At 49.7% G+C, this 17,457-nt stretch overlaps 1 protein-coding gene across 2 annotated transcripts; it reads left to right on the forward strand.

The window, feature by feature from the left end:
* The first annotated feature begins 2,490 nt into the window (after nt 1-2,490).
* OPRL1 (opioid related nociceptin receptor 1) lies at nt 2,491-16,729 on the forward strand. Of its 2 annotated transcripts, XM_076352136.1 has the most exons (4): nt 3,017-3,143; nt 3,646-3,899; nt 12,979-13,334; nt 13,610-16,729. In XM_076352136.1, exons 2-4 carry the CDS (start codon nt 3,673-3,675, stop codon nt 14,131-14,133), a joined length of 1,107 nt encoding a protein of 368 aa, XP_076208251.1. In that variant the 5' UTR covers nt 3,017-3,143; nt 3,646-3,672; the 3' UTR covers nt 14,134-16,729. The 2 variants fall into 2 exon arrangements, with proteins under 2 accessions (XP_076208252.1, XP_076208251.1); XM_076352137.1 differs by lacking the exons at nt 3,017-3,143; nt 3,646-3,899 and adding an exon at nt 2,491-2,528.
* The last annotated feature ends 728 nt before the right edge of the window (nt 16,730-17,457 follow it).

Below are 17,457 nucleotides of genomic sequence, written 5' to 3' on the forward strand. Positions count from 1 at the left end.
AAAGGCAAAAACCTGTGGGCTGTTGCTATTAGGAAATGCAGGTGGCCATGGGCTGTTTGCTGCAAAAGCAGCAAAAATTCTTCACGTTTAGGAGCAGTGCCTGTAAAGTTAACCTGGTTGAAACAATGGTAGATGTGATTATTGGCACTAGAACTAGATCAGCTTGAAATAGATAAGGTTTGTTCATCCACAGCTGGATGGACTGTACTGATGCTCCAGGAGTTTGGAGATAGATATGTTCTAGGTATGTGGGGAAAGCCCAGGGTCCTGCCTCTACCAAGATATATCCATTAACCAAGCAGAGAACAAGCCTACTTGGGCCCCAGCTGTGGTTCTTTATCATGTAAGCCTCTGAAAATTTGCAAACAAACTCCAAATATGCACAAGGCTCATTTTCAGACAAGTTTTAATTTTCAATGGATATTCTAATTATTTACCCAATTCATCAAAAACCTTTTGTATCCTTTTGAATCTTATTTTGTGGATATTTAATAGAAAGTGGGGTTGAGGAAAAAAAGTTATTTGCACCATGAATGTTGTTTTGACATGTTGATGCTCTGGACACTTTCTTGTAAATCTAGCACCTATTCATGGCGTGTCACCTGCTGCCTTCATGCGCGTTTTCTGGGCAATCATCGCCTGGAAGAAGGGTGGCATTTTTGGCTTGTTCTTTCTTGGCTTTGTTTACCTTGCTGTCTGCATGGAAACCTTCAGGCAGAAGAGTTGATCTGTTTTTCTAAGAAATAGGCTGGGAAAAGTCCTTTTGGATCATGCAGATGAAATCTTGGTGGCCTTCCTTCTCAGCCTTGGTGCATAGACCCCAATGGACACAGGGAAGACTTCTGATGAGCAAGAAATCTGGCCAGTCTCCTGCCCTTGAAATGACTGTCCCCCTCTCTTTCCAGGGACCCTGGGAAGAGTGGAAGGTAAGGTATCATGAGATGTTCTGGAAGGACAGATCTCTTCATGGTTGAATTAGGATTGGGGTCAAATCATGTAGAACAGCAGGACTGGGACTGAAAATGCAACATGAACATCCTGGGCTTTTTCCTGTGCAAGAGAACAGGGCTGAACAGCGTGAAGATGCTAGATGGACAGCAGGAGAATTTTTGGAAGAGTTTTTGTCCCAGACACAAAACATGTCTTGGCTGTCAGTAGTTCAAGGTGGCAATCCTGATCCCCTTTTACAGCATCATTCCAAAACACTAGGCTGTGTCGAGTCAAAACAAGCACCGCAACAAGATAAATAGGTGAACACGCTGTATTTGCTGCACTGAATTAACATAAAATGAGTATGTGAAGGGCTAAGTGCATTTATTGGGGTGGGAGCCAGCAGAGAGGAGCAGAGCTGAATTTGCAAACACTCTCTTCCCGTAGACTCCTGGGCTGTCCAGCCGGGCGCTCTCGCACTGATTTACTGCTGTCCTTCCTTCAGCCTTTGAAAATCAATCCATTAACAATTAAAGTAATGTCTAGTCTAGTATTTATTTCACACTCTCGTTAATGGACTGACCAAAAGAAAAAACTTCTTCAAGCACTAAGACTCTTGTGAAATACCAGAGGGCTGTGTCTCTGGGTCATGCTTTTACCCTTGTTACCTGTTAGAGCCGAGACCTGCTCTTATGGAAGCATTTGGGAAAATTACCATGTGTTACCATACCATACTGTTACATTTCTTGTAAAGAAGGTGCAGCTTCTGTGCTAAATATCCCCAGACATCCATTAAAGGAGAATTAGAGCCAAAAGGGCTAGCCCTGGATGTGTCTGCTGGGCCCAAGCAGCTCTGCGTTGGACTGCCTGTGGGCTCTGGAAGAGAAGAAGCATTTGCTGCCCAAGAGCTCATTTTCCTTTTCTCCTTCTCCTGGGCAATAGCAATGTGCCCCAAATTGGATCTGACCCATGTGTCTCTGCTCGTGTCCCCAACACAAACTGTTGGGAAATGGCTTCAGGGAAACACCACAGATGGCCAGAGACACCAGACCATGAGGGTCTAGTTCTCAGCGGTCAGTCTGCCCCTGATCTGGGATCAAGCTGGGGATGGACCCAAAAGACCTCTCTGCAGTCTGTTTGGAGGGGTGGCATACCTGGGGGGCTCTGCAGCTCCTGGGCACTGATTCTATCAGGGTCAATGTCCCATGGCCAGATTGGGGAGGGCAGGGACCTGTGGGGTCTGCATGGATCACCCCACGCTAAGGTAATGAATTTGCCACTGCGGCTTCTTAAAATAAATGTGCTACTCTAACTCTGATCCGAAGTGCAGGATGTTTTGGGTTACAAAAATGACCTTTAGCGAATGCCACTATAAGAATACTAAATAATAACAATTTTCTCCCTCCTCAGTTCTCAGTCCTCCTTGTATTTGTGCCAGTTTCTAGGTCAAATTCCCCACTCTGCTTCTCCTGCGCTAGCACAGCGTTCAGGTTGCACAATTGCAGAGGAGGGAGGAATTTGCTTCCCGAAGCGGTATCTTTCCCAGTGCCCCGATCCTTCCCTTCTTCCCAGCGCGTCTGGCTGGGAGCCCGCCCCAGGTAGGATGCGGGTCCCCTCCGCAGCTGGGGGCTGCGGCAGGGTTTGGGGGAGGGGGGGGGGGCGGCGCTGGACCCCCCCCTTCCCGCTCCGGGGGTGGGACGGGGGGGGCCGCGGGGGGCCGCCAGCAGGTCGGAGCGCCTCTGGGAGCGGGGAGAGGACGCTGCCCTTGGGCTCGCAGGTGCGGGCTCGCTTTCCGTTTGGTGCCTTTGGTTATTTATTATTTCCCCCCCCCTTTCCTCCTTTCTCCCCCCCCCGCCCCGCTTTTCTCTTACGCAGTGGGAGAAGCCAGGCAGCCGGGGCTGGCTCTGCCCAGCCGCCGTCCGTCCTCCCTCCCTCTCCCCCATCCCTCCCTTTTCGTTAAAAACGTGGGCTCCGGGGTGCAGCCCCCTGCTCCGGCAGCATCCCTGCCTGCGAGGAGCAGCCCCTTACACCCCCCCCGCCTCACCTTCCCCTCCACCGGCTGCCTCCGAAGCGGAGCCTCCGGCCGTGCCCGCAGCCCGGCTTTGTTCCCCCCCGCCCCAGCCCGGGGGGTGCCTGGATGCGGCCCCGGGGAGCGCAGCCTCGCCCGGAGCCGCGGGGCAGCGAGCCGCGTTAGAGGGGAAACCCGCACGCAGGTAAGCAGCCAGCGGGGGCTTATTTTCAACTTTGGGCTTTTCCTGCCATTTTATCGGGGCGGGGGGGGGGGGGGGGAGATCGTGCCCCAGCGGCGGGGCGAGCCCCCAGCCCCGGTGGGAGGCTGCGGAGGCTCTCGGAGGGGGGGGTGGGAGGTTTGGGGGCACAAAGCCGTGTGTGGGGACTCACCGACCCGGCAGGGCTGGGAAAGGCAGGTAGGAGCATCCAACGCTTGGGAGGGATGGCGTTGTGCAGCCCGCATGTCCCCTGAGCTGACGGTGTGGAGATATGCGTGAGCTCCCTGTGTGCTGAGGATGCACCGAGCTCTCAGGGTTGCATCCCATTAAAATGCTCTTGGGGAGGTTTGGGGGGGGGGGGGGGGCTGTGCTCTCCCCGGCAATAAATCGTCCTTCTCCCCCCGCGTTTCTCTCACACATGCTTTGCTACGGTCCTGTCCCACCCGATTGATCAGCGGATCTTAAAACTGTCTCTTTGGTGCCCCAGGTCCTTGGCACAGGCTGGTGCTTCAGGATGGACCCGCTCTTCCCTGCCCATATTTTAGAAGACCCTGACCTGAGAAAGCTGCTGAACGACTCCTCTATGCTGAACCTGAGCTTTCTCCCCAGTAACTGGTTCAACAACGGCACGGGGGACAGCTTCCTGCCGCTGAGCATCAAGATCACCATTGTGGTTGTCTACTCCATTGTGTGCATTGTGGGGCTGGTGGGCAACTGCTCCGTCATGTATGTGATCGTCAGGTAGGACACGCAGGCAGCACTCCAGGGAGGCTCCGGGGAGGGCTGCGAGTGGGGCAGACCTTCCCCCCCCCCTAAATCCCTGCTGCGGGTGAAGCAGGCAGGCGCTTCCCTGGTAATTGTGGTGTGCTTTAGAGGTAACGATGTGGCATTCGTTTTATTGTTTTGGTTTTATTTGTTTTTCTCCCTTCCTAGGCTGTGATAAAGGTTCCCACCAGCTTTCAGCTGCCCTCTAGTGCCTCCTAATGTTTAACCCAGAGAATGGAACAGAGCGATCAGATCTGCTCAAAAAAATGGGACTTTTTTTGCAAACAGCCAGGCGGGGGGCTGGATGTCCCTGGGGGGGACAATGTGCTAGGAGCATCCTGCTGCCGGGGTGTGCTGGATCTTTAATGGGACCTCTCCCTCCTGTGCCGTGTCCGGCACCCCAGCTGTGGCTGCAGGTGCTGCTCCATCTGGGAGCTGGCACTTTCCAAAGCTGAATCTAGCTGCAAAGGAAAAAGCCTGCTGGGAGGCTCAGTCTTACTTTTACAGGGGAAAAATCACGAATGTAGCTCTTCCAACTCTTTGGAAACTACAGACATAAGAAAGATGTGTCAGGATGCTGCAGAGATGAGGGCAACTTCTCTGGCTTTTCCCGCTGAAGTGGGGAGAGCCGGGGGGGACCTTTGCAGAGGGACAGAGCACGGAGCCTGCACCACTCCAGCAGCACTGTCCAGCCTCCCTGCATGTTCCTGGCACTTTAAGTGTCCCTGTCTGGTTCTGCTGGGGTTCAAACCACCCTATTTCCTGGAATTGGAAACCCTCTTCCCCCCGTAAGTAGAAAATAAGTTTATGCAACCATTAGGGCTGTGATTCTGTGTCAAACACCAGCAACCCCCTTCTAATCTCTGTACCCTGTATGTTAGGAGTGAGCTTCCATTTTATACATGTCTCAGAGCAGAATCCTGGTGCAGGTGGATGCTGCCAGCACAGAAAAGACAGGATCAATTTGTTTTCTCCTCCAACAGAGGACAAAAATATTTAGCAGGTATTCAGACACTGAGATTAAGTCTCGCTCCTGCCAGGAGCCCTGCTGCTTCCCAAGCGTCTTTCCCTTGAATACACACAACTCGGCTGGGGGAGATGCTGCAAAATGAAGCCTGGTATCAGAGGCTGGTGAACAGCAGCCAAAGGGCAAGGCGACATGTCTGTTCGTCAGGCTGCCTGTCTGTGCTCTTCCTGCCGAGGAGTTTATGGCAGGGAGAAGGGATCACATTAGTCTCGGGGAGTCTGGAGATGGAGAGAGGAGGTTTGCAGTGCAGCAGTGCCGCGTTTGGAGAGCTCGTGTTTCTGAGTGCAGTAGCAATCATTCGAGTAGGCACGGTGTTTGTGGGTGCATGCAAGTGTGGTGAGCAGTGAGGCTCTGGGAGTGAGAAATCCTTGTCCCACGGTGATGCAGCTCCCTGGAAATGCCAGCCAGTGTGCACGCAGGGGAAGGGAGTCCGTGCCCCATGCGTGAACCTTAGACGTGTATAAGAAGTAGTCTTGGCAGAAACCTTCTCCCTGTCTGCAAAGGTCTCGTGGGATGTGGAGAGCAGGACCTGCTGGCCCCTGCCCGGGGCTGTGACCAGTGTATGACCAAGAATATGAATGTCCCAAACTGGCATCTTGGTCAGGGTGAATGTGTGCTGTGGCTGTGCGGGGCCACGCTTGCAAAATGGTGGCTTCTGTTCTGCTCCTTTTTGGCTTTGATACCTTCCAGTTGGATAAATGGGACCCAAGAAAAGAAAGCGGGATTTAGCACTGGCTACCTCAGCTTTTTTTGTGTCCTCTGGTTTTACTGGTTCTAAACAATTGAAAACTGAAGACAGGTGTCACCCCGATCTCCCCCAGGCCTTTTCCGCTTCTGTTTCCCCTTTATCCAGTAAATCCCTATATATACAAAAGAGCTAATAGAAGTTTTAATTATTTGGGTACTCCTTTTGGGGGATTCACCTCTTTTTCCCAAAAAACTTCTATGTGAGCCTGGAGGGGCCACTTGAGTAATGTGTGCTGGGGAAGTTATAACTGAGCTAGAACACGTGTAGAAGAAGCTACTGTTTCTCTCCACCAGTGTCTCCTGGGAGCTCAGTGCGGGCTGAGACTAATGCTGAGTTACACCCAGGGAAATGACCCTTCTTGGTTTCGTGAGTAACTGCAACTTCTGGTTATTTCTGCCCAGGATTTTTCTCTCCTTGCCCTGTCCGTTAAGGTCAGGAGCAGGTTTGGTGATAAACTGGATGCAGTATCTCAAACTCTTGATCCTGGGTGTATACGCAGGTTCAGGCAGAGCTGCCAAATTAGTGGCCATGCAAGGAGGATGTTGATGACTTCTCAAGCACAGGTTTTCTCCCCAGGCTGGAGCGTTGGTGCTTCTGGGCTTCATGCCTTAAATAACATCTTTTTTCAGTAGGTTGAATGTTGGTTGCTGGTAAGTCAACACGGGGCTTTGGGACTCTTTTCCATTAATGGAAGACATGTATCATTAAAAGACTGGCAAACCTTCTGTGCTGCACCCCTACCATCTATAGGTATGGTGCGCCCTACAAAAGCTGGTTTTTTTCTTTCCATGCTTATATTTCACCAGGGATAACCAGACTTCAGCATGCTACACAACCTATAAGAAATCGGTGTATTATCTTCCAGAAAAAGAATAGTACAGTGATGTAGACAGTAATTGTTTCCTGTTTAAGAGGGAGTTGGGAAATACAGAGACTCTAATATCAGCACTCGAGGAAATTGGAGGCGTCAGGAAGGCTTGTTTTCTGTTCCTCTTGAATGAGTTTTTTGCAGCACCAAGGGAAAAGTTTAAAATCTCCCGGTATTTCGCACAAAAACACAAATTCAAAGCCTCCTCTGGGTTTTCCCCTCTGTTGCGGAACCCGGGCTACATCTCTATTATATTTGGAGTGATTTAACATTTGGAATGACTTATTTATAGAGACAGTCATCATGTGACTGTCAATCCCCTTCTAGTGCCGAACAGCACTAATTGGATAAGACCGAGAAGGGCTCTCGTCAGGAACACGATTTCCTGGACAGTAAAGGGCCTATTGTGGAAACCTGCCTTGTCTGCGGCTTTGTTCTGCTTGCTCATTGTGGAGTTCCTTGCCAGTGGAGATAATGCCTCCCCTCCCTCCTTCTCCTTCTGCTGTTTGCTCTCTTCTGCATATATTTCCTGTACTGCTTTTTAATGAATGTGAAACAAGGAGTAGAACAGCACGAGGCAGAGAGGGTTTGGGGGGAGAGTGGGGGGAAAACAGGCTGCCGAGGTCGCTCTTATCTATTAACTGAATGCTGCAAGGCTGGATGCCCGAGAGCTTTGTTTTTAAGAAGAAAAGAGAAGGGGAATGTATTGCTCCTGCGATGGCCATGGGGTTGGATGGGCCATGGGGCTGGAGGTGATGCTGGCCCATACATGAGAGCAACCAAAGTGTAGCTGCACGGGGTGTGACGGACCCCCAAGCCTCCACCGGTGTGTCGGGGAAGGGACCAGGGACAACGTGCAGCTTCTGGCCCAGGAAGTCCTCTGTTGTCCCCTGCTCCATCACGCTGCTGCGATGCTCAGCAGTGATGATCTGGAGGACTCCCTTCCTCAGTGCTGGCTCTGCTTGCCTGGATCAGGCCCCTGGGGGAATGATGCCTGGTTCTAGGGCACTTCTCTTTGCCGTGGCAGCTCTCTGTTGGGAGCTTGGCAAAGTACTGGGGATGCTCAGCTCTCCCTATTGAAGAACACTGTTTCAGAGCATTTTAAGCAGCTGTTTAGGCAGATTAGGGCTGTTAGGCCCCTACACTTTTATTTGCCGCTTCCAGGTGAAGCTTTAGGAAGAAGGCTGTGATGGGGAGGTGTCTGCACCGAGCAGCTGCCTGGGGATGGCTGTGCCAGCCGTATTCTGCTTGAAAACTGCATCGTTCCCTGAGAATAGGGTGAGGGCAGCTGGTTGTGATGAGACAGGGAAAACGAAGTTAACTATGACATTGCAGAGATGCTGATTTCTTAATAGAAAGCTTTCTAAGGGAAGAGCCTCGACCAGCTGTGTGTCTCAGAGCTGAAATCGAGTGAGCGTTTAATGTGGCGTGGACCCAGCGGATACTGGCAGGGCCATCTGAGACCTCAGCTCTCTCCTGATCCCCCTCTTCCAGGTTTTCCTGGCCAAAAAAAAAAAGGACAATTGTTGCAATTTGTAGAGAAGGGAAACCCATGCCAAGGGCTCTGTGCTGTGCAGAGTGATTGGAGCGGGGGGAGGATGGCAAGGTGAGCAGGAAGGGGACCTGCTGCAAAGGGCAGGTCTGCAGCTCCCCAATTTCCAGGCCCCCATGAGCCCAGGTGAGCCGGGCTCAGCCATGTGGTTCATAGCAGCCGTGTGTGGCCCCTGCTAACACAGTTCCTGTGACTCCAATGTGTGCCGGAGGGCTCTTGGTTTCCCCTGGCTTCGGTGGGATGAGCGGAAAGGAATTACCCATGTGCAGCAGTAATTCTGTGATGTTTAATGTGGGACTCTGTTCCCAGTGCTTTTCAGGGACTGGGCGATTCCCAGCAGCATTTAGGACACAAGCAGTTCAGCAGAGGCAGATCCAGCACACCAACAGGGATGGGAGCATCTTGCTGCAGGACGGATGCTGGCAAATGCCCTCCTTAGACTGAAGCACTATTCCTGGTGGCCATGCGCCCGCTTGGGGTTGCATGAGCATCCCTGCGAGCCCCCGGGCAAGTTGCAGAGGCTTTTCCAGCAGCAGCCACCCAGCCTCTGCCTTTGGCATGGCAGTGATCAGGGTCATGCAGTGTCCCCGTCTGCGCTGGTCCCCAGGGCACCAGTGTCACCCAGACATGGCAGCAAGACTTAAAGGGCAAGAAAATCAACTGTCCCAAAGTATTGCTGCTTACCCTGGCTGGTGGCAGGCTCCTTAAGCCCTGCTAGTCAGTCACTGTTGTGCCAGGTAATTAATAGGCTTTTACGTGCTGGTGTTGGCTGGCTGGTTTTGCTGTAGCGTCTGGCTTCATGGTCCAAAGTGATTTAAATTTGTCCTTCTTAAATTCTCTGGGTGTTTTTTTTTGTGGCCTGTTGAACCATTAAAAATAAACTGGCTTGAATTGGGTAATTTCAGGATGAGGGGGCTTTGAAAAGGTGATCAGAGTGGCAGAGACACGGAGAGCATGGTGTGGGTGTATGGCTGGGAGGACACAAATCACGATGGTACGTGCCAAATCAAATATCAGCTTCATACAACCTGTGGGCTAAGAGCAGGTTGGGAGCAGAGATGTCAGTGAACTGGTGCTGATTTCCACCGTCAGAGGTTGGGAGCAGCTTGGCAAAAAACCTCCCTGAGCCTTTTCTGCTCTGTTTTGCTCCCCTGCGTGTGTCCAGGAAGGGCAGCGAAGGCTGTCTCTGATGCCAGGGCATGGGGTGGGAATGGAGGGAGCTGCTCAAGGTGAACAGCACTGTCTGCATACCAATTAGCTGGAGCTACGAATATCAATCAAGAGGCAGAGAGCTCCTGGAGATAATGCTCACAGTTCCCCAGGGCTGAAGGCTTTGCTCTGGTCCCTCCGCCCCTGGTGCCTGCAGCCCCATTTTGGGTTGTAGGTTCGCTGCAGCCGGCTGGTCCTTAGCCCTGGGGAATCTGGAGCTGCTTGCTGCCCTGCAGCCTCGCGGTGGCGGGGTGGAAAGGAGGGAGTCATGCTAAAACAAGAGGTTTGCAGCTCAGCCAGGGACAGAATCTGTCCTTGTGAAAAACAGGACCTCAAAGCCCAGTATGTGGAAGAGCTGTTTTCTACCCATCTCCTCCTCTCCAAAACTGTGGGTTCCCCTCGCTGTAGCACAGCTTTGTTCCAGGTAACGCTGCTTGAGGTCCACTTAGCAAAAAGGAGGGGGAAGCCAAGTGCTGAGCTGATATCCAGATGTTTTTCCTCTTAGGCTTCAGCAGCCGGGAGAACAGGAGAGCAGAGCAAAGCGATTACTTTTGTGACAAAGGTGGAGCTGGATGGAGAGCTGAGAACCGCCCTGTGGGAGATGCTCCATTAGGAAATTGCCTCCGTGACCAAGTGCAAGAAAGTGGCTCAGCGGGGAGCTAGTGTCCTCCTTAGAGGCCACAGGCTTATCTGCCTCGGAGCTGTGCTGTGGGGGCGACCTTAGGTGCCTCCTAAAGCCCGAGAGTTTAATTTCTTTTTTGTGCAGATTAAGAAAGAGAACACTCAGTTCCTGGAGGAAAAGAAAAAAAGGTTAATCCACAGAGAAGTGGCTAATTGATTTTTTGTTTGTACTGAACATTCTGGAAGTGTTTGGGAATATTGGTTGGTTGGGATAATGGCTGTTGGCTTGCTGAAGAGAAAGTGGAGCTAGAAGTAATCAATTAGGTGTAAATTAATTTCCCCACGTTTTGAGAACACAAAAAGCTTCAAAATCCACTTGAGGGTGGGTTGAAGGAGGTAAGCGGTGGGCCAGTCACCCCAGCATGTCCCCACCTCGGAGGGAGCAAGGGAAGGCAGCTCTGCTGTCACCTCGGAGGGAGTGAGGAAAGGGGCAGCAGAGAGATCTGTGCACTGGGGGAGAGCGGATTTTGCAATTGCACCTGGACTCTGAATTCTTGCTGAGAAGTGTCTCGGAGGAGAGGGACCAGCAAGGTCCCCTGGTGTGGAGGGGAGCAAGGGGAAGCTGAAGGTTTGCAATCTGCACACCCCAAGCTCAGGGTTATCTGAGATGCCCCAAACTTCTTACTGTGCTGGGGACACAGGAGTGTGTGTGGAGGCAATTTTGTCCCCTGTGGATGCTGGATGGGTGGTAGAAGTGGGTGGATCGCTGCTTGTTTCTTCCACTAGTAAAAAAAAACCCAAAACTTTTAATTTTTTTCTGTTTCACAGTGGTGAAGTTGCCCATCATGGTTCAAAAATGCAGTTGTTATCCCCTCGAGTTATAACATCAGTAAAAGCAGTCAGGGTTAGAGGCATGTTGATGAATTGCCACCAAGTCCAGTCCTTCTGGAAGGATGGACCAGAACAAGCTTGACCTTTGGGAAGCTTGGGTGAGCCCAGCCAGGTCTGTGGTATGCAGAGGATGACTGCAGCTCCTAGGAGACCTTTGCTAACAGTCTTAGGTGACTGAATAATTTCCTGAAGCCTAAGCTGACAATTTTTGTCTGGGCTGATAAAGAACAGTGATTTAATTTCTTAATTTCAATTACCCCCCCTGCTGACCTAGAGGGGAAAGTGTCTGAATCCATTCACAGACCCATCTCGTGCTCCCTGTGTGCATTGCCTCATTTATGCCAACTGCATGAATTCGAACAAAAAAGCAAAACTCGCCCACCCTGAGGTGCTGCTGCTCTGGGGTTCACAGCACTGGAGTCTGTTTCTGGGTAATTCTGCTTAGGAAGTCCCGAAGCTTTAAAGCGCTGGCAGCTGCCTGGTTGTGTTGGATTTGCAAAGTGTTTTGCTTGTTCATCCCTTCACAATAGGAAAGACACTGGTATTTTTCCTCTACTGCTTTTGGTTATAAAAGTTTATCTGATCTGGGCTGGCTTTCTAGGAACCCGCTGTCTTGCTCGGCTGCTGTGATTTCTGGTCCAGGAGGAGCCTGACTCAGGCTTATGTGGGGACCTCAAGTGCTTCCATCAACATTCACCTGCTCCAAAAGCTTCCCTTGGCTTTCAAGGTCAAATGTAGGATTGTTTGTTCTTGCTTTCCGAAGCCACTTTCAAACATCTGACTTCTAATACAAACACAGCTTAGAGCTCTAAGAGGGGTAAAAAAGGTAGACTTTATATTCTGGATTGTGGATCCCCTGGCTGTTATTCTTGCAAACCTGGCTATGTCGCCATGTGTCTCAACAGAGTTCAGAGCGTGGCAGTGATGATGTTCCTCCAAGCATTCAAATAATCTATCAAGAGCTGAAGCTCAGATTATCAGACGGGGGGGTGGTACAGTGCTGAGGAGTGCAGTTGTGGGTTTGCTGTTCTGAACCAATTTGACAAAAAGAGCTTTTTTTAGGTCAAATCAGACCCCATGATATTCCAATGCATATCAAACTGCACATAGTGCAGTAGCTTATGGGTTTAAGTGTTACCCTCAAATGAACTTGCCCTCTGTTAATAACACACATCATTGTCTGCCATTTCTGGCAACGTTTCTGCAAAGGCCGTTAGTTTAGTAAATGATAGATGAGCTGTAGTTTTAAAATTATACCTATTTGAGCTCTTATTTTGCCCATGAAAGGGAACATCCTGGAGCTGAAATGTTAGATTCAGTCAGAGAGTCACCATTGAATTTCCATTTCTGCAGACTCTGCGTGTATCCTTGGGTAGGTAATCACATCTTTGCATCATTTCCCATGTGTAAAAAGGAGATGACTACCATTAGAGCAAGGTGAATCTTCTTTTGGGGCAGTTGGTTCATGCGATCAAAGGGGTTTTGTCATTTCTATATGACTTTTAAGTAGAGTTGACTCATGACTTTATCCGCAAGCTACCTCTTTCTTTAGAAAGATCCATTATGATATTTTGATTTCTGATACAAACCTCATTCCTCACCAGTTTTTAGCTGCCACTGGCCAGGGCTGGCCATCTTGCCCAATCTGATTTGATAGCTCGCATTACCCATAGTCTTTGGCTATGAGCCCGTATAAAATGGCTAATCAACATACCCCTGGACCATATGATGCCTTTCAAATCAGCTTACTGGGTACAGCTCTCACCAATATTTATAATAATGAAGCCATATGTGATGAAATCCCAGATTAGCCTTACTGAAGTCATTTTTCAAAAAACATGGTCTGAGTTGACAGCCTCAGGCTTTCATGGTCCTTGCTTGCAGTCTAAGGGGATAAGCTTCTCCTGCCCGTGAAACGTTGTGAAGGTGCCACTTGTATTGTTGTAGGCGCTGGGTTGAGCTGTGTGTTGATAAGCACGTGGGAGGTAGAAAGGAAAAAGTGGTGTTCAGTCTCTTGTTACAGAAGAAAAATACAGCATCTCCTTCCTAAAGTGGCAGAATGCCCTCTTCAGTAGGCTTCAATGTCTTACCCATCGTGGTCAGGTGGAGCTCTAACCATTGCTCATTCCTACATTTCAGATTCACCAAGATGAAGACAGCAACCAACATTTACATCTTTAACCTCGCTCTGGCTGATACCTTGTGTCTGATGACCTTACCCTTCCAGGGTACAGACACGTTCCTGGGCTTCTGGCCCTTTGGCAATGTCCTCTGCAAGATTGCCATCTCTATAGACTACTACAACATGTTCACAAGCACCTTCACCCTGACGATGATGAGCGTGGACCGCTACATTGCGATCTGCCACCCTATCAAAGCACTAGACATCCGCACTCCCCACAAGGCCAAGGTGGTGAATGTCTGCATCTGGGCGCTGGCTTCTGTCTTCGGCATCCCTGCAATGGTGATGGGGTCTGCAGAGAATGAAAACAACGGTTAGTAAAAACGCATCCAACAGGTGGGAGGTGTTGGTGGCCAGGAGAGCCCGTGGGCTTGGGGAGCCATTGGAGAGGGGTACCAGTTTCGTCAGTACGGTGAGCTCTCTGCTGTAAAGCCATCTTAACCCTTTCCGTTCTGCCCTTGCCTCTCTGCATCAATGCTACTGCTTTTCCGGTATTAAACATGCCTATACTAAGCTGAATGTGCAGACGCTTTTCTTCTTGATATGGGTTTGCTGATCTTTCCTTCCTTTTTATTTTTTGACTTGCAGAAATTGATTGTCTAATTAAACTCCCTTCACCCGTGGATTACTGGGATCCAGTGTTTGGCATCTGTGTCTTTCTCTTCTCCTTTATGATCCCCGTGTTGATCATCACCATTTGCTACAGTCTCATGATCAGACGACTCAAGAACGTCCGTGTCCTCTCAGGCTCCAAGGAGAAGGACCGAAACCTGAGGCGCATCACCCGAATGGTCCTGGTGGTGGTGGCAGTCTTCATCATTTGCTGGACTCCCATCCAGATTTTCGTGCTGGTCCAGTGCTTGGGTGCCAAGGCAGAAAGCGAGCTCGAGCTGGCCATCTCCTGCTTCTGCACCGCGCTGGGGTACGCCAACAGCAGCCTGAACCCCGTGCTCTACGCCTTCTTAGATGAGAACTTCAAGGCGTGCTTCAAGAAGTTCTGCTTCCCCACTGCCTTCAGGACCGAGCTCCAGATGTCCAACAGGATGTGCAGCATCGCCAAGGATGTGGCCTATGCCTGCAAGAACTCGGAGGGGACTAACAATCCGGCCTGACTAGGCATGGAAATTCCCATGGTGGCTGTCGCCCAGCAGAGTCCAACCACCCCCACGTCAGAGCTAACTCAGATAACGGCTCTTTAGCAGGACCTCAAAACTGAGAGGCAAGAAACCAAGGAAACAATTTTGGGGGTTGGGAAAACCAGATACTGCAAGAGCATGCAGAAAAAGTGAGCCCATTTGATGCTTTTTTAGTTCCAGTGCACCCTGCACTAAGGAATGTGTTTGAAATCAGCTCTTTGATTCCTGTGAAACCCTGGTGGTTTGCAACAGTATTGAGAATTCGGGAATTAAGGGTTTAAAACAGGCATTGCTCCTGGGACTTACACTTTTGCTGCTGGGAGACAGACAAAATGCAAACTATTCCGTTTCTTTTTTCCCTCCCTGAGTTGTTTAAGGCGCTAAAAGCTCATGTGGCTCACCAGGCGCTCGGGTGCGGGTTTTATTCTTGCGGCATCGCTCTGAAATTAGACTTTGCTGAAGACAAAGTGGGCAGCAGCTGTCAGACAAAAACCCAAGATCGTCTCCAGGATGAGTCATCACAAAGGGAAGGATGCGGAGAGGGAGAGGAGGGAGCTGGTGGAAGGGAAATGCAAACTGCCCTGAGCCAGGGCTAGGAGCCTGGGGAGGACAATGTCAGCTCCCGCGGACGGCGTCTGCAGTGAAACCCTCCGCCTCGCCAGGGGAGGAGGGTGGTGAGAAGGGACTGTCAAAACTGAACGTAGCTCGGAAGAGGAGGAAGAAAAGACAGATGAAATGAACACAAACCCTTGTTTACATGCTGCTATTGCTTTTTTTTAACCCCGTATTTCGACTGTAATAATGGACAGAATGTGTCTGTATATACACATCTCTCTAGTGCTATATGTACAGCTATAACGTAGGATTTCATCTTGCCAAGCATGCCTTGGGGGTCTTCCTCAGTGAGAGGAGGAAGGAATGAAGTGGCCTATGTATACATGTATTTATGTATCGGGGAAAGCCATTTTGGAGAAGTCAGAACAGCAGCTCCTCCAGAAGACAGGGACATTTCTGGTAGGAGGGGCGGCCTAAAACAGTCCCACCAGCTCCACACAAGATAAGTGGTGCACAAACCATACAAAAGGTGATTGTTTTGTTTTGTTTTTTAATAAAATGCTGAGAGCACTTGGGAAATGCTACCAAGGTACCACCCCTCCTGCCAACTATAGATTGATTTTTTTCCTCTTCCAGTAGGCCAGAGCTTTGTGTAAAATGAAATGCCCAGTCATTTCATTTGATAATGAAAGCATTCCCCGAGAGTTTAACCACTGAGTGCCCTCCGTGCTGGCAGGGACAGCAGACTTGTATTCTCCCTGTAGCACAAACCCCCAGGGAAATCTGGGCAGTGGTGGCCAGTGGTGCTGATGGGGGAAGCAAAGCAACGACCTCCATTTGGAGGTGGGAGGTCAGCTCTAACGTGAGAACCGGCAGTGTTGTCCGGACTGTACAGATTTCATGTGAATATTTCTTGTGCTCTGGTTTATGAGATTCTGTATTTTTAATGTATTGATTTGCCAATATTTTAATGCTGTCATGTTCTTTATATATGCTGTATAAAAGAATCTAGTGTTATATTTCTATGTAGAGTGTTTCCCTTATGGCTGGGCTTAAAATATAGATGCAATTCTAGTGTCCCATGTATAGGACCCAGATCCCTTGTAAACTGCTCAAGCTGGGAGGATTTTCATGCTGATTAGCATTTGATTGGGAATCTGGAGGGATACCAGAGCAAACTTCGCAATTAGCGCTTCCCCTGAATAACGTAGAGGGGAGGAGGAAATGTGGGCACTTTAAGCACTTTGCAATGGATGTTTATCCCCAAGCACTCACTAGGAAATCTCATACAACCGCCAAGCATGCTAAGAAGAACTCCCCAAGAACCCCGCTGCTGGCAAGCTGTATCCGCGCCCTTGGAAAAAAATGAGTTTGGTGGGCTGTTGTGTTCGTGGATACAATAACAGCGTTGGTCAGTGAGCAACCTTGAGTCTTCTCGGCCCCTCAGCCGTCACGCGGTCTGACGGGATGCTGAGTATGGTCGTACATGAAGCTGGGAAGCGACTGCTGGGCTCTTCTTGCAGTGCCATCAGGGAGCAGGAGAGCGTTCGTTAGTGGCTGGCTAAGGAACAGCCACCCTCCCTTTGTAGTTCTCGGTTGGGTTTTTAAATAGATTTGTCCTCTGAAAAATGTACCGGTGTTTGGCATTTTTTTAATAAGGATTTTGTTATAATGCCTATGCTGCAATGATCTTACATAATCAAGTACTCAATAAATGTGTGTTTACTAAGCTTTTGGGTAATTCTGTGGCCCTTGCAGTGAATGTGTTCAGGCATTCTGTTCAATGCTCGGTGGAGTTTATTATAAGAAGAGCAACAAAAACCTGGAAGCAAAAGCTTTATTGTACTGTGCCTATGGAGTTAAAGGCTTGTGATCGGCTGGCCGGCTGAAGCGCAGGCTCTTTAATTCCCTTCTGAAATGTTGGTGTTGGTATGATTTTACAATTGCCGCAGTGTAAATGACAATTTCCTAGATGGCTACTTGTGTGCTTTAATAAAGGAAAATAAAAACCCCTGTACTTTGAATGATGTGGAGTCTGAAAGACTTAGCTGCGTGGATCAGGGGGTTGTTTCAACCCTGGTGCTGCCGGGATCTTTGCACGTGGGCTTATTTTTCCAGTCGAAACCACTGCTGGGCGCGTGCAGTTACACTAAGGCATCCGATCCCTTTTTATTGAGGTCAGTGGGAACTTTTGTTTTGCAGGCAACCTGGAAGCGGAAGATATGAAAATGCTAGAAAATCAGCGGTTGGAGATGAGCACGAGCTGCCTGCACCCTGCCAGCCTCCGCAGCTGCTCTGGGTCTCGCACCAGGCAGCTCTCGCGAGCGGGCAGGGCAGTGATGCTGGCAGCTGCCTGCTGTTAGAGGTGAAGTCTTATGTGGGACTGAAACAAGCTCTTCCCACTTACTCCCCACACACTTCCCAGGAGTTATGGGGTTAGGCATGATCATGGAGAACAATGAATTACAGAACTGCTCTGAAAATAAAGCCAAAGCCATATTCTGTAGCCAGGAAAGATGGATTAGCCAGTGAGATGCGCAATAAGGAAAGCACCTTCTGTCTGCACAGAGGTCAATATTGCTACCCAGGCAGGTAAATATAAGGAGAGGTTTTTTTATTAGCAGTGGTGATTTTCTTCTTTTTTTAAAAAAAAAAAGAGAAAGAAAATTGGTGGGAAAAAATTGAAATCTTTATTTCTTTTCTAGTTCAGCTAATTATAAGTACCCAGGGGTGAGTTCTTATAGC

This window comes from Aptenodytes patagonicus, chromosome 14, assembly GCF_965638725.1.
Source record: "Aptenodytes patagonicus chromosome 14, bAptPat1.pri.cur, whole genome shotgun sequence".
Lineage (NCBI taxonomy): Eukaryota > Metazoa > Chordata > Aves > Sphenisciformes > Spheniscidae > Aptenodytes > Aptenodytes patagonicus.

What these genes read in the sequence shown, in the direction of transcription:
- OPRL1 (XM_076352136.1), top strand. Translation starts at nt 3,673, where the DNA reads ATGGACCCGCTCTTCCCTGCCCATATTTTAGAAGACCCTGACCTGAGA. An exon ending in GTCATGTATGTGATCGTCAG is followed by an intron (nt 3,900 to 12,978) that starts GTAGGACACGCA and finishes CCTACATTTCAG; the next exon opens with ATTCACCAAGATGAAGACAG. An exon ending in TGCAGAGAATGAAAACAACG is followed by an intron (nt 13,335 to 13,609) that starts GTTAGTAAAAAC and finishes TTTGACTTGCAG; the next exon opens with AAATTGATTGTCTAATTAAA.